The sequence below is a fragment of the Thamnophis elegans genome, chromosome 16, assembly GCF_009769535.1.
Source record: "Thamnophis elegans isolate rThaEle1 chromosome 16, rThaEle1.pri, whole genome shotgun sequence".
Taxonomy (NCBI): domain Eukaryota; kingdom Metazoa; phylum Chordata; class Lepidosauria; order Squamata; family Colubridae; genus Thamnophis; species Thamnophis elegans.
In genome coordinates this window covers 16,262,818-16,279,144 of record NC_045556.1, presented here as the reverse complement: position 1 = coordinate 16,279,144, position 16,327 = coordinate 16,262,818, and the positions used below count along the sequence as shown (strand labels likewise).

At 39.6% G+C, this 16,327-nt stretch overlaps 1 protein-coding gene across 1 annotated transcript; it reads right to left on the bottom strand.

The window, feature by feature from the left end:
* Positions 1-1,155: 1,155 nt before the first annotated feature.
* SNRPA1 (small nuclear ribonucleoprotein polypeptide A') lies at positions 1,156-9,768 on the bottom strand. Its single transcript, XM_032233585.1, has 9 exons — positions 9,610-9,768; positions 7,882-8,029; positions 7,616-7,694; positions 6,014-6,060; positions 4,843-4,945; positions 3,816-3,895; positions 3,303-3,378; positions 2,658-2,751; positions 1,156-1,468 (listed from the first exon to the last, which is right to left on the bottom strand). Exons 1-9 carry the CDS (start codon positions 9,689-9,691, stop codon positions 1,410-1,412), a joined length of 768 nt encoding a protein of 255 aa, XP_032089476.1. The 5' UTR covers positions 9,692-9,768; the 3' UTR covers positions 1,156-1,409.
* Between the last annotated feature and the right edge of the window lie 6,559 nt (positions 9,769-16,327).

The window sequence follows — 16,327 nt, the reverse complement described above, 5'->3', positions numbered from 1 at the left end:
AGCAAAAGGGCGTATAGTCAAGGCTATGGTTTTTCCAGTTGCAATGGATGGCTTTGAAAGTTGGACTATAAGAAAGGCTGAGCGCCAAAGAATGGAGGCCTTTGAACTCTGGTGCTGGAGAAGACTCCTGCGAGTCCCTTGGACTGCAAGGCGATCCAAATGGTCAGTCCTAGAGGGCATTAACCCTGACTGCTCTTTAGATGGCCAGATCCTGAAGATGAAATTCAAATACTTTGGCCACCTAATGAAAAAGAAGGACTCACTGGAGAAGAGCCTCATGCTGGGAACGATGGAGGGCAAAAGAAGAAGGGGATAACGAGGTGGCTGGATGGAGTCACTGAAGTAGTCGGCGTACGTTAAATGGACTCTGGGGGTTAGTAGACAACAGGAAGGCCTGCAGGAACGTTGTCCATCGGGTCGCAGTGGGTCGGACACAACTTCGCAACTAACAACAGCAACAAGCCCATCTAGACTCAAAGCATAGCGGTCTCTTGATTTCCTTAGATTTTAACACCAAGATGTCTCTCATGATATTCACATTTGTAGAAATAGTACACCACTTCTGACCAAGTAGCAAGGGGCTTCAAGGACAGATATTTCAGTTCCTGGGTGCTCTACCAATTAGATATTGTCCCAAGAGGCAGATCAAAAGTTACTTTCATAATACCACTGACAGAACAAATCCAGGCCCTGATATTTGGTTTATCATGACTAGCTTTTAAAAAAATCAGAAAAAAGTAAAACAGGTTTATTTCACCATTTGATAGAGAATGGAGAATCAACGATGGTTGATTCAAGAATCAATCACGATTCCTTTTAATCTGCATCTCCATGGCATTACAACTCTAGCAACTTGGGTGTCACAATCCACTTATTTTATTACTGGTGTCTTAACCCTGCCAACTAACGGAATTTTCACCAGATACATACTAAATTTGCTTTGCACAGGAACTAATCTGCTTTTCTTTTTGCTCAGTTCATTTTTCATTTTGCTTTTTTGCTACTTTCAATCTGCACTAAATGAATTGAATGCAAGTCTATAAATCTGATTAAACAAATTGCCAAACTGAACCTAAGAGCAGATATGAGTCCCCTTTGGGGAAAAGGGCGGCATATAAATGTAATAAATCAATATAGTTGGAAGACCCCAACAGATCTAGTACTGCTAGTTTATTAGGGTATTACTCTAGTTGAACATAGTTTAAACATGGTAAAAAGTTCACATCATGGTGTGATCCAGTTCAAAAAAATGCAGTTTTATTTAACTGCAAATGTACAGTATAAAATTTACAAACTACAATTGGAGTATTTTCATAGTTGCTTCTTAACACAACAAAAAATATAATCCAGAAAGAAAAAAAACCAAACAATAGTACATTGTAGATTATCCAAGGTGTAAAAAAAAAAAATTAAGATCCATTGGCAACTGTATCTTCCTCCATCTCTTCCACAGCCTCATCTGAAGGACCTAATTAACGGAAAAATACACATACAATTTATTTCTGTCAAACAGATCCAATTCTTACCAAAGGAACAGTTGTACTGATTAAGTTTTTTTTTAATTTGGAAAGATTTAAGTTCATTCTAATTTATCAACTTTCTTCAACTTTCTTACAAATACTGGCTTTTTTTCTCTCCAATGACAATTAAGGATACATTACCACATTCTGTAGCCCCACAATCAATCAATCAATCAATCAATAAACAAACAAACATACATACAATATATATATATATATATATATTGAATACCTATGCTCCACTTCGAAACTATGTGATCGGGCTTGTTAAATCAACACAGCTTTAAAACAAATGAATAGTTATGATCGGCTCCTCCTCTCCCCTTATTTCCCTCAGGCTTGCCCCACAGAGGCCTCTCCTACCTTATCCCCTTCTCTCCCTCAGGTTGGCCCCATTGATCCTCTCCTATCCCTTTCTCTCCCTCAGGCTTGCCCCAGAGGCCTCTTCTATTTTATCTCCATCTTTCCCTCAGTCTAACTCCTTAGCATCAAACCGTTTTTCAGGTGGGGAGGGGGAGTAGAATGTCTATACTCCCAGCCCGCAGGCCAGATGAGTCATGTGCTGGCAATGCCCACTCCCAAGTGGCAGTTGGAACAGAGTTCTTTTTAGTTGGGGAGGGGGAGTGGAAGGTCTAACTCCTTAAGATCAGTGTTAATACTACTATAAGAAATACTAATGATCTGATGGTCATTTAGAAAAATTCTTTTTTAGGTAGGCACCTAGAAGCCAAGAGGAACATACGTGCCAAATTTCAAGTTTGTAGGCTTTACAGTTCTGGAGATTTCATGATGATGCATGAGTGATATTATGCTTTTATATATATATATCTAGATTCTGTATTGTCTTTGTATTTCAAACAATATATTCTCAACAAGATGGCAATTTAAATACCTCAGCCTTGAAATGTTCCATTCTATCTATACAATTACCTTAAATTGCTCTAGAACAGGGGTGTCAAACTCACAATGACACATTTTCCTCTTTGCTAAACTGGAGGTGGGTGTGGCCAGCATCTGGCCCCCGGGTCGTGAGTTTGACACCCCTGCTCTAGAAACAGTAAAAAAACCTCATCTGTTCTTTCAAAGGAAACTTGTCAGCTATGCTTTCCAAACGTTAGAAAGCTGAATATTTCTTACCAGTTTTACGGTCCCTGCCAGGTATTTGACCAGCCTGCAGCAAGCCTTTCAGCCTCTCCACTTCGGCTAGAGTCGAGGCATTTGCGATGGCATTCTGGAAAAGAAACATCCAAAGTCACTTGTGTAAATTAAAAGTTAAAGCCTAAGGAATAGTCAAATGATTTCCTCAAAGGATAATATTTCCAGTAACATAGCTGTGAATTTTTCAAGTAATCTGTATTTGTCAATTGCAAAACAAAGAGAAAGCCATACAATCCATGGCAGTAGCAAAAGCAAGCTTACACAACTGCAATCAAACAGAGTTCTGGGAATTAACAGCAGCATGTACTTCTGTATCAAGGAGTGGTGCGGTGGCCTAGAGGTGGAGTTCTCGCCTCACAATCAGGAGGCTGTGAGCTCTATCCTAGGTAGAGGCAGATATTTCTCTCTCTGGGCACAATGAGAATATGTCTGCTGAACAAAACTCAGCAAAGAAGGGCATCCGGCCAGTAAACACTCTGCTAGCTCCATTCTCCACCCCGCAAGGGATTATGGGTTCAATGATGATGATGTACTTCCATTATCAAATATTTGGCTAGATTTGACCAGTGACCAGTGAGTTTCTTGATTGAGCTTCTTCTTTTATGGGGGCCTGAAAAAAATTACCTTTATAGCCTCCACATCTCCTGGGGAGGGTCCAGCCTTCTTTTTATCAGTAGGCAAACCAGCACCTGGGTTAAAACTGGAAAACAAAAGAAATGTAGGGTGCAATTTGAAAAGGTCTTCTTCACCTGCTTCTCGAACTTCCCAAGAGAAGCTCCGGGAAGCCCAGATTTCAATCAAGTGTAGTATCTTATCTTTGTTAACAAACTGATATAATCAAAGAATAGCTCTTTCAGAAACACCAGCAGGAAAGCATTCCCTAACCCCACCCATTTTAACACTGTCCCAAGCAAAATTGTAAATGCTGTGTGAAGGTTCAGCTGCCAACTTGAATTTTGAACCACCAGGTTGGTGACCAAAATAAATAAATAAATAAATAAATAAATAAATAAATCATATTGTTTCTTCCAAAGTATATGACAGCTACTGTTTCTTATTTTATTTTATTTTTTCTTATTTTTTTCCATTTGCCTGTGGTGTTTCTGAAGAGTTTTAAAGTGGTTATCCGTATCTTACGTTTTGGCTCTCCTGGCAATATCCTTTGCAAGCTGAGCACCCTGCTTGCCCTTGAACATTTTCTCTGCCTCCTGACGCTCCTACAGCAACACCACACACACAAAGTTAATGCAACATCAACAGAAACAAGCCTACTCTGCATGGTTTTGCCCCAAAGAAATTTGCAGGGTAAGCTAATAACTAATACCCTGTTTTCCCCAAAATAAGACTTCCCCAGATAATAAGCCCAATTGGATTTTTGAGCTCATGCACTAAAATACACCCTCCCCCCAAAATAAGCCCTCACTGAAAATATTGCAACACAGCAGCAGCCATGAAGTGACCACGCTCACCGCCTCCTGTACCTCAAAAATAATAAGACCTCCCCGAATATAAGGCCAAGCACTTATTTCCAGGGAGGGGGGGTCCAAAGAAAATATTTTCAGGGAAACACGGTATATACACATATATATAAATGTGTGCACACACGTTGACATTACTGATTTCAGTTTCGAATTCTTTCCCCAAAGTTGCACACTTTATTGGAGATTTCTATTTTTAAAGGGGATCTGCTTCTGTCAGAGGTGACATATGAACTTCTGTGTCATACAGGAAATTACATTTAGCTTATTAGATGCTGCTTTGAGAGTGACTTTCTTTCTCCAACCATCTAAGGAGGAATAACCAAGTATGTATGAATTATTCCAAATGTGGGTAATTTGCAGAAAACATTTTTTAAATGAATTCTGAATTTTCATTCAGTCTGTCATATACTGGACACACGCAATACCAAAATTCCTAGTTTTATCTTAATTTTTTAAATTCAGAACCCAAGTATACATTTTAAAACTCCCGGCCTTATTACTGCATTTACGGTATGTTTCCATAACATAATCATACCTCAAGACTGAATTTCAAATTACAGTTGCAAAAAATCGAACCATAATCAAAATGCTAACCCGGAAAATTAAGTTAAAGAGAAAGCCTCAAAATTATGTAATTGAATAATTGTTAGGAAATAGTACTTCAAAAGTGTCAGAGGACTTACTTTTAATTTCACTTTTTGGAAATCCAGCACTCTGACCTGTGGAACCTTGTGGATGATATATAGCCTATAATGCTTTTTATTTGTTACAGGATTCCTCAAAACGCTAAAAAGGGAAAAGTGAAGACATTCATATAATTCCAAACAGAAAAATGTGTTTAGACCAGGGGTCAGCAACCTGAAACACTCAAAGAGCCACAAAGGTCCTAACTGGAAGCCCCCTGTTCAATTCTGGAGCTGACTGATAGTCCAGTTCTCTCACCATAGTCTCCTCCTAGTGCGGCATCCTTTTTCCTCTACATGTGCTAACCGAAAACCCTATCAATTGTGGTGCTGACTGGATAACCCACCTCTTCCCATAGTCTCTCCTTCTGGCGCGCCATGCTTTCCCCCTGCCCCCCCCCCAAACCAGAAGCTCCTCTCAAAATTGTAGAGCCGACTGGTGACTGAGAGATGAAAGAGCCACATGCGGCTCCAGAGCCGCAGGCTGCCCACCCCTGGTTTAGACCATTTAAACAGACACCATTAAGAGAAACACACTAGAAGATAAAATGTGAAACCAGAGATAAGAGGAATGCACAATTGAATTATTACAATAAACTAATTACCAAAAGAAAAAGGAATAACACTTCTTTTGGTAAGATAAAAAGTTTGCAACACCAATCAGTTAATGAGTGATTGCAGATTTTTTTTAAAAAAACAACAACTTTAGGTTGTTCTAAATTTACATGCGAAAAAGAACCTGTTATTATATCAAAGAAGAATCCTTATGTTTTGTTGACACTGCAATTACATAAAAAACCAGCTGGCTTTTTCTAGCATGAAAGCCAGCTAGGTGGCAGTGGATCAGTCCTTTTCTCTTAGCAGAGGGCTGTGAAACTTGTGGCCCACAGGCCAGTTGCGTCACACGCTGGCCACGCCAGGTTCAGCAATGTCATGATATGTCATGTGACAATGTGAGTTTGACATCCCTGTCTTAGTCCAATCTTCTTCACATAGAAGAAGTGGTTACAAAGAAAATATGAGGTGTTATGAATACTAGTTTGTACTAGTTGTACAAAATAAAGTGGAATATAAATCTGGTAAGTGAATATATAAATTTGCTTTTAAGTGACAGCGTCCTCATTTTTTTCAACAAATCAGAAACTGTTGCTTAAAAAGAAAAATTTTGTACCTCAGATAAGTTAGGGATTTGATAGTTGCCAAAGGATCAAGATCACCCTAAGAAAGGTAAAAACATAAGACATTTGGTTAATTTTAAACCACCTTGTGTACATTGTGCCTTGTTTCCATCAAGGAATGCAAGATTTAGTAGAGCAAGCATATGTCATGTATGCAATTTAGTTAAGAAAGTTCAGGACTAGTATTCATAATGTGAATTCACACACTAGTTCAAAAGAATACTGTGCATCAAGCAGGCCAAATGTTTGTAGCATTGGTATTTTAAACTCTACAGTACAGAAAACTTTATAAAGTTTATAAACAACATGAAGCAAAGTTTATAAACTTTATAAACTTTGCTTCATGTTTGTTACGCTTTCTGAACTGTCCAGTTTAAAATGCCTAGGTTGCAAACATCTGGCCTGTTTGATGCATAGCATTCTTTCTGAACTAGAGAAAGGCATTCACTTTTTCTTCCAGAAGGAAGAAACCAATGACCTTTTGGAGATTACATGAGGAAAAGCTTACCAGGTTTATGCATTGTAAGGTCAATAATGTTCTGCAGATTGGAATAAGCCATTCACAAGGAAGAACACATGGATTGAAATTAGAGAAGCACGAAATGGCGCTGTTTACCTGTGTTTTCGTCAAAATACATTTAGAGAATAAGACCTGTCTTTCAGTTTCCCCAAGAGGGGAATACTGTAAACTTCAAATTTCAGTGAGAACTGAAATTGCTTTCCTCAATCCTGCTTCCCTGAAAATTTCTGTCTTCTGCTGTTTATATTAATGACACATATTTAAGACTATTTCAACCAAGGATGTAATACTAAAACTAAGAAAAATGAAACATAAAAACATCCTCTTTCTCCCTTTATTAGAAAAAGTCATATGTAAAAAGCAGCTCCCATGTACTTTTGATGAGAAGAGAGTGAAAGAAAACCATTAGAACATTTAGCCATGTAATTCAGCTTAAAGGTAAGGGTTCCCCTCGCACATATGTGCTAGTTGTTCCCAACTCTAGGGGCAGTGCTCATCTCCGTTTCAAAGCCGAAGAGCCAACGCTGTCTGAAGTTGTCTCTGTGGTCATGTGGCCAGCATGACTAAACGGCAAAGGCACACAGAGCGCTGTTATCTTCCCACCAAAGTGGTCCCTATTTTTCTACTTGCATTTTTACGTGCTTTCGAACTACTAGGTTGGCAAAATATGGGGCAAATAACAGGAGCTCACTCCGTTACATGGCGCTAGGGATTCAAACCGCTGAACTGCCAAGCTTTCTGATTGACAAGTTCAGTGTCTTAGCGACTGAGCCACAGTGTCCCTTGGTCAGCTTAGATGGTGTTAAAAAAAGGTTGTATTTTGGGTTGGGCTTAAAGCTATTTATAAATCCAGCCAATATTCTTGCAATCTATAGTTTATGGCTTGGCTTAATATAATGCAGATATTAACCTAGAAACTACCGTACAAATGCCTACAGTTTTATGCATGCCCAACTAAAGTGTCCACAATTTTTAAGGATGTTTAAGTACCGAGAAGAAAACTGAACATAAATCTCAAAACTCTAGGTCATCCTAGTACTCACAAAGAGATACTTATTTCCTTTATTTGACTTACCAATTCCAAGATGTTATTGTTGATAAGTATGAGTTCAGTGAGATTTGGCAAAGACTGTTCAAGTCCTTCACCTATTCGGCTAAAAAAAAAGAAGAGGGTAAAGAGAAAAACAAATAAATTAAATCTGGTAGAAGATAATTTCTTTACCAATCATCATTTGCTTTTATATTTGCATTAAGGCATGCAATAGAAATAAAGATCAATCTAGAATTTACATTTAATCTATAAACTCCATGCCTCAAAATTGTGGCTGAAAACACACTCACCTTAATCTGTTGTTATTCATCAGCAATGTTTTCAATCTCCTCAGCAGTGGAAAACCGTCCAATTTCCGAATCTCATTGTCGGAGAAATCAATAGTATCAAACTGGTCCAATGTGGCACCCAAATTCTCTATTACAGGAATCTTGTAACCTGATAAAAACAGAACAGTATAAAAATATAAAAATACATTTTCTGAATATTCATCTGATAACATTTAACAGCAAATTATTATTGCTGCACTTCTTATAACAAATCTGACTAGGCCTGGCCAAATGGAGTACATTCAGAAGAGAAGGTGGGAGTCTGCCAGAGTGAATGGCAGCAAGCTCTGATAAAAGGAAACATTTGAAACAGTGTTCTATAACTTTACAGGCCTACCTATTGAAAAACACCACTGTCAATATTTGTAACAAAAGAAAGCCAAACATCTTTAACAAATACAAAAGATCTGGGTTTTTTCCCTTACTTGCAAGCTCCTAGGCTTCCATTAACTTAGATTGTTGCAAAGTGTATCAATCAGCAGCAATAAACAAAATTGTTTTTTTATAGAACTGCTGAAGAAAAAGCACAGAAAAACTGGCTCACTAAGAACATGATCCAGAGCTTATTACCCATAATGGTCAAGGCCAAACAGAGAGAGCACATTTTTTTCCACTTAAGGCAAGGTAAGGAGTCAAGACAAAAGATAGAACAGAAATTGTGAGATCCTTCGTTCTCCCTGAGCTTGGTTGGTTGTTTTCTTGCAGATGTGTCATTACCCAAACTAGATAACAGTCGTCAGTATTTTTTTTTTGTAAGCTACCTGGAGTCATGGGGGAGCTATATAAATTCTATAAACGAATGAATGTATACCTATCTATCTAAATTATCTATCTGTCTGTCTGTCTGTCTGTATCTAAATTCTATATGTATCTAACTTCTATATCTATCACTATCTAAATTTTATATCTAAATTCTATCTCTATCTAAATTCTATATTTATCTCTATCTAAATTCTATATCTTATCTAAATTCTATATCTATCTAATTCGATATGTATCTAAATTCTATATCTCTAAATTCTATATCTATCGCTATCTAAATTTTATATCTACCTATCTATATTCTATATCTATCTAAATTCTATATCTCTATCTAAATTCTATATTTATCGCTATCCAAATTCTATATCTATATCATCAAAACTATGTATCTATCTAATTCTATACGTATCTAAATTCTATCTCTCTAAATTCTATATTTATCGCTATCTAAATTCTATATCTAAATTCTCTTCCCCCCCTGCTCCAATCCTTTGGGATCCAATTCTGAAGACCCAATCCTGCTCTTTTGCCTGTTCGTGCATCAGAATCAAGGGTGCTGCTGCTGCCGAAGTAGCCATGCCAGATCCTTGCAGTTCACACCAAAATGGAACAGACGCTGAGAAATAGGTTTGGGTATCAAGATGGTCCCCAGGGGCAGAGGACCGGAAGTGGAGCCGTTCCCGACACCAGTCCTGGGTTTATCCCAGGGGGGAACCTTAAAACGAGCATAGAGTACAATCATAGAGCCTCCCGTTCCGTAACATTCCATAAACGCCTTTTAGTCAAATGAGTTCCTCGCGGGCCACCATCCCGTTCGGAAAACACTTTGCCCAGGGCGCTTAGGAGCCCGGGGCCTACTACGTCGGACAGAATTAAGCTTGGCCCGGGGAGGCAAACATCCCCCCCCGCCCCAAGGCGATTTCTCACCACGGAGGTCGAGCTCCCGGTCTCGCACGGCGCTGGTGTACTGCGCCGCCTGCTCGATGAGCTCCGCCGTCAGCTTCACCATCTTTGCCTCTCTTCGGCGGCCTCCGCAGAGAGCGCACCACCGCCAAAAATGGCTTGACTGGAGTGCGCATGCGTCACGCCCGCACTTGTCGCAGTCCGCAGAGCTGAGCTGCCGAGCGGCCAAAGCCGAAAGCCGAGCAATCGAGCGCCAAAGGTTTTTGCGTAGGGATTGCTCCGTAGCCATGGTAACGCGTGACGCTGTCGGAGTGGAAGGCCCTCCTCCTTTCAAGAGGAGGGGCTTGGAGTTGCCTTTGAGTTACAATGTTCTGACCCCCCCTCCCAATAAATGTTAAATAAATATAAACGTTAATATAAATACAAATATAACATATAAATATAATAGACATCCATAAGTGGCAAAGCACCATTGCTCTGCTCACAGAAGATGCCTTAATGAGACCAATGAGGATTTAATTAGTGTTTCAACAATGACCCCTCCAAGACCCTCTAGGAGGTCTGCAACATTAAAATGATTTGCCAAATATTGAAAAATGAATTTACTTAAAACATTTAATTAGTCACCGATTGTTAGCTCCCAATCAAGATACTTGCAAAATCAACATCACACATCTCATTATTTTTCATTTGCAAAAGAAAAAGTGTTCCTCATAAAAAATATGTTTCTGGTATTAACATGATTTTTACATTTTTACATGATTCAATAAATAAATATTCTACAAATGCATCAATTTTAATTTTTAACATGGTAAATGTTGATAAAAGGTGGCTCAGGGCTAAGACGCTGAGCTTGTTGATCAGATAAGTCGGCAGTTCAGAGGTTCGAATCCCTAGCTTCGCGTAACAGTGAGCTCCCATTACTTGTCCCAGCTTCTGCCAACCTAGCAGTTCGAAAGCATGTAAAAATGCAAGTAGAAAAATAGGGCCCACCTTTGGTGGGAAGGTAACAGCATTCCATGCGCCTTCAGCATTTAATCATGCCGGCCACAAGACCACAGAGATGTCTTCGGACAGCACTGGCTCTTCGGCTTTGAAATGGAGATGAGCACCGCCCCCTAGAGTCAGGAACGATTAGCACATATGTGCGAGGGGAACCTTTACCTTTAAATATCGATAAATGTAAATTATGCTAACAAAAGCTCTTTTAGAGTACTCCATCATTTTCAAAAGTAAGAAGGGATCGCAACAGCAAAACATCTAAGAAACACAGATTTAATGGAATGCCCTACATCATGGCAGGTTCATCCAACATGCTAAAGCTGGATGTGAGAGCTGATTCTCAGCTCGATAAGATGTATATTTATTTACAGGATTTATATGGCTGCTTATCTCATACAATCATTGTGGGTGGCTACACCCTTCCCACCAAATGCCAGACCAAACAGCCTCCCAGCCCAACCTCTCCATCGCAGTATTGGAAGAAATATCCATCTGGGTTCAGTTCCAAGTAGGGAAAAAGACACTGGAAACATGGAGGCTGATTGGAAAGATGGTTTATTGATGGACAGGAGCACCTGGGTTTGAGGTCCTGGGCAGCTGACCACATGGAGTGGAGAGTGAGAGGTATTTATATACCTTCTCTTGCATTTTGAACTTGAGCTTCCTGTTCTAGTGCAAGAATATGTATTCTATTGGCTGTAGTCAGACTCCAATGTGGAGTCAGGTTTGTCTGAATCAAGTTTAGTTGAATCTTGGACAGGTGATTTTGCAATGCAATAGGCCCTGCTGCTAGATAATCCTATACTGTCCTGAAGGGTCGTGTCTTAATCCCATCACCCTGGAGCCAAGGTCTTTGTTTTTGTAGATAGGCTGGCCCAGTCCTTCCCAATGAGAACCAAATATCTGCTGGGGGGGGGGGGGGCAGGGAGCTGAAGCTGTGAGTTTCTGTCTCCCTTAAGATGTCTATTTCTCTTTAGGGGAAATATTCTGCCTTTTTAATATTTCCTAAAGTATTTCATTTTTCTAGGAGTGATGAAAGAAATGTCCTTCTGAGTTCAGCTCCAAGTGGAGAAAAAGACACTGGAGACATGGAGGCTGCTTGGAAAGATGGTTTATTGGTGGACAGGACCACATGGCTTGAGCCCTGAACAGAAAAGGTGATCACATGCTTCAATGTTGGTGGAGAAGAAGTGAAGGGCAGAGGAAGGGGCTTGCTAGGCTTTTTATAACCTGTTCAGTCCCACCTCTCTGTTTTCTGTTCCTGTGTAAGAAATGTATTCTAATTGGTTGTCAGACTCCCATAGGGCCACGCAGGGGCAACTCTCTGGGCTGTGTTTTGAATCCAGGTTTAGTTGAGTTCTCAGATGCCATGTGGTCAGTTGAGTAAACGGCCAATATTATCATGCCTTTACTCCCATCTCCCCTGGGGCTGCAGTGGAGAAGTCTTTATTATGTAAAATGGACTAGCTTGGCCTTCTTAATGGCCCATTAACAGTGGGGATTGGCAGGAAGCTACAGGCAACTATTCTGTCTTTTAAAACATGTTTCTTTCTTTTCATATCCAGAGAAATATTCTGCCTTTTCAATATTTCCTAGGATATTTCATTTTTCTGGGAGAGGGCTGGATGATAACTTTCCACAAGAGAGGGGAGGTGCTTTCTACAAGGATTACTGATAGAATAGATGGTATCAGTTACCTCTTCAAATGTATGGACCCATGATGTAATCACAAGGATGAGGCACTTATCAACTACATCCCCAGTGAGCAAAAGGTTTTCAGGAATGAGAATTTTAACAGTTAGCAGGCAAAAAAGGAACAATAGACTTCCTTCCTTCCTTCCTTCCTTCCTTCCTTCCTTCCTTCCTTCCTTCCTTCCTTCCTTCCTTCCTTCCTTGTTTCTTCCTATAAAGAGCTAGGGAAAAGGAAACTGAAACTACACACCACCCTATTTTGCCTAAATGTAGGCTTCCCGTTAGAAAGTAGAGTCCTTGCTGGAACTCCTAGGCTGTTACTTTAACTTTCTTAATAAATCTTACTAGGAATCAGAGCCCTATGTGACTTTCTTTGAGGTTAATTACTTCCATTTTGGGTTGCTGAATCAGAAACCCGATATTTGATAAATCCCACTTATTCCCACATAAATTGATAGAAGCTATGGCATGTAAAATTTACTATGCACGTCTTCTCTGTCTTTTGGAGTGGCATGTTGATGTCTTCAGCCCAGCTTTGACCATCCATTATAGAGTGCCAAGAGTGGTGCTCATATTTTAGCAATTATATATTATGGGTTGTCCATCAGCCAGGAAGTGTCCTCCAAATAGTCCTTCTGCATGCATCAATGAGGATAATACATTTTAACAAGCCAGAAGTGCATACTTAGAGCAGCGCACCATGAACTACAAAGACATATTACTATGTTAAAGATTGATAGGGATGTATGTCAAAGGTTGTGTGACTAGAGTTGTAGCCTATGACTTTGAAGATCAAGCAGAAGAAGTTGGAAACCGGAACACATGCAATTGTGCTTTTACATTTTCAAATAGCAAAATTAAAATGGGGGGAGGAAATAGGTCTGATAGGAATGGACAACCAAAGCATCCGGAAAATGACACACACACACACCGGCAATCCCATCTTCTGAAATGGTTCGTATGGTATTGAACATCAAATAACAGAAATATATTTTCTTGAAGGTTTTTTTTAAAAAAACCCAAAATATATGTGAAAGGAGTCACAACGTACCTAGAAATAACTAAAAGTTATTACAATATAAAATGCAAACAATCGTTGGAAATCTTGGGTGTGTGTTTTGTGTAACGGTATAATGTCTTTGCTTTCCCAGTGTTTATATGTCCCCTCCCAATGATTTTTTAAAAGATAAAAATTACAGTTACTGTATATAAATATTGCTGACATACAACAGGCATTATTGCTGGTGCTGTATGTATGTATGTATGTATGTATGTATGTATGTATGTATGTATGCAATGCTAATGATTTTTATTTTAAAGATGTATTGCTTTACTACTGGAGGAAAATGGATTGATCTGACATTTCTAATGTTCTTTTTTTAGGTTTGTCAAATGTTGAAAGTTCAACCACTGTTTCTGGCTCAGGGCAATCTTCTCTCTCTCTCTCTCTCTCTCTCTCTCTCTCTCTCTCTCTCTCTCTCTCTCTCTCTCGCTCTCTCTCTCTCTCTGTGTGTGTGTGTGTGTGTGTGTGTGATGTTTAAATGCTATATGTCAGTACAATTAACATTTTCTCCTTCCTTGGGCACTTTCTGAACTGCAGCAACTGGTTTTAAATCTTATGTCCCTGTCACTGGAGACCACGAGGTGGCATACTAACATCAGAGAAATTTATGCCAAGTGTCTACTTCATCAGAAACTGCATACATAACAAGAAAAATGTTTTACACATCCAGAGATGATAGATGGGTGGATATAAGATAAATAGATGCAGATGTATAGATAATCTGGTTAAAAAAACAACACAAATTTTGGTGATGACTAAGAGTCAGCTTTTGCCAAGAAATAAATTATTATGAAAACACCACCCTGTGTGCCATACTCAACCCAAAATTGATTTTTTTTTAAAAAAATGAGCTTTCTCAGTCCTATCAATCAACCAGTTTATTTATGTATTATTTATTACACAAATTTATACTCCTACTTTCATAATATCATATTTCATAAATAATCATGCATGAGAAAAGTCAATACAATAGGAACTTTTAAAAGGGGAGGCCTAACAAATATCCGGGAGGCATATAATACATGATATTTGATTAACTCATGGAAAGCGAGGGACATGGCTCATTTCCAAAGATTGATTATTCCACTGGCATCTACCAATTTTTGCCAGCACTGCTGTTTTCCTTCTTTTGAAATCCCCTCAAATTAAATCAAGTTTGGCCTTGAATTTCCATCTCCAAGCCACAATGAATACATTTAACGACAATCCTCATGCAGTTAGTCCTTGACCTACGACCACAATTGAGCCCATAATTTCTGTTGTTAAGTGAGACATTTGTAAAGTGAGTTTTACCCCATTTTATGACCTTTCTGGCCACTATTGTTAAGTGAATCACTGCAGATATTAAATTAGTAACATGGTTATTAAGCGAATCTGGATTCCCCATTGACTTTGCTTATCAGAAAGTCGCAAAAGCTGATCGCATAAACCCCAGGATATTGCCACGGTCATAAATACGAGTCAGATGCCAAGCAGCTGAATTTTGATCACATCACTATGGGGATGCTACAAAGGTCGTGTAGGAAGTTAGCACCTCTCCTAGAAGAATGAAATATTCCAGGAAATATTTTAAAAAGCAGAATATTATGTTTCCCTGGATGAGAAAAGGAAAAACATGTTTTAAAGACAAAACAACTTCCTGCAGCTCCCTGCCCCCCTTCAGCTTCAGGGTGATGAGATTAAGACATGGCCCTCAGGGCTTGATAGGATTAGCCTTCTACCGATCTCACCACGTGGCACCTGGGAAGATTACATCACCCAGCAAGGTTCAACCAAGCCTGCACTCAGGACAGCCTACAGCAGGGGTAGTCAACCTTTTTATACCTACCGCCCACTTTTGTATCTCTGTTAGTAGTAAAATTTTCTAACCGCCCACCGGTTCCACAGTAATGGTGATTTATAAAGTAGGGAAGTAACTTTATAAAATTTATAAAGCAGAGTTACAGCAAACCCCTACTGCCCAGCATGAAAGCTGGAACGCCCACTAGTGGGCGGTAGGGACCAGGTTGACTACCACTGGCCTACAGAGTTTCCCCTGCATGGCCCATGGGAGTCTGACAACCAATCAGAACATACGCTCAAATTCAAAAGCCTAGAGAGGGCATAAAACAGGGCACTCTCAGCATCTCTTCCCTTTTTCCTCCAGGATCTCAAACCATGTGGTCCTGTCCACCATTAAAAACCATCTTTCAAAGCAGCCTCCAGTGTCTTCCCATTTGGAACCGAACCCAGGCGGTCATTTCTTCCAACAGTTGTGTGAAAAATGGTCATAAGCCACATTTTTCAGTGCCATTGTAACTTCAAAAATTCACTAAATGAACTGTTGTAAGTCGAGAAATACCTGCACAAAGCAAGGAGGAAGGGCTGTTGAATGCAGCATTTACTTTTGAGTAAACAAGGAGAATTCTTCCATTTGCCTTATACTGGGAGTATCAACAGCATAATCAAATAGGAGAGTGCTGAAAAATGCACAGGATGCCAAAGATTTAGAGTCCAAAACATGTGGCATCAATTATTCAACACAGCCCAGATTCTATTAGGCAATTTGCAAGTTCAACGAATGTACTGAACCATCCTTTTACTTTTCATGCTGTTATAAACTAAACATTATGCTAAGCCAGAGGCCATGTTTGCACAACACCCTGAGCCCCGGGAAAGAGTTTGTCCGTTCTTTCCAGACCACCTTTCACTGACTATTACAGCCTGACTCACCATTTCAGAGCAGGTGTTTGCTTTCAGGGCTTTGAGAGAGAGTTTAAATGTCATTTTATTGCTTCAGAGGTCAGCTGATGCTTCGGCTAAATTAAACCTTTGGTTTAATTCTCTACTGTCACCACTCGAAAAATCTGAGCTGACTGGGGAAAGTTGCTGTCTTCATTTTACCAGGGAGAAAGTCCCTGTAAATTTAATGGGTGTACTCTGAACAGAGGTGCCTGCGATTGCTCTGGTACCCTGTTTTCCCGAAAATAAGACCTCCCTGGATAA

Coding starts and splice junctions, on each gene's coding strand:
- SNRPA1 (XM_032233585.1), bottom strand. CDS start 9,691: ATGGTGAAGCTGACGGCGGAGCTCATCGAGCAGGCGGCGCAGTACACC. Junction 3,379..3,815: donor ATTGCCAGGAGAGCCAAAAC/GTAAGATACGGA, acceptor TTTGTTTTCCAG/TTTTAACCCAGGTGCTGGTT. Junction 2,752..3,302: donor GAGATGTGGAGGCTATAAAG/GTAATTTTTTTC, acceptor TTTCTTTTCCAG/AATGCCATCGCAAATGCCTC.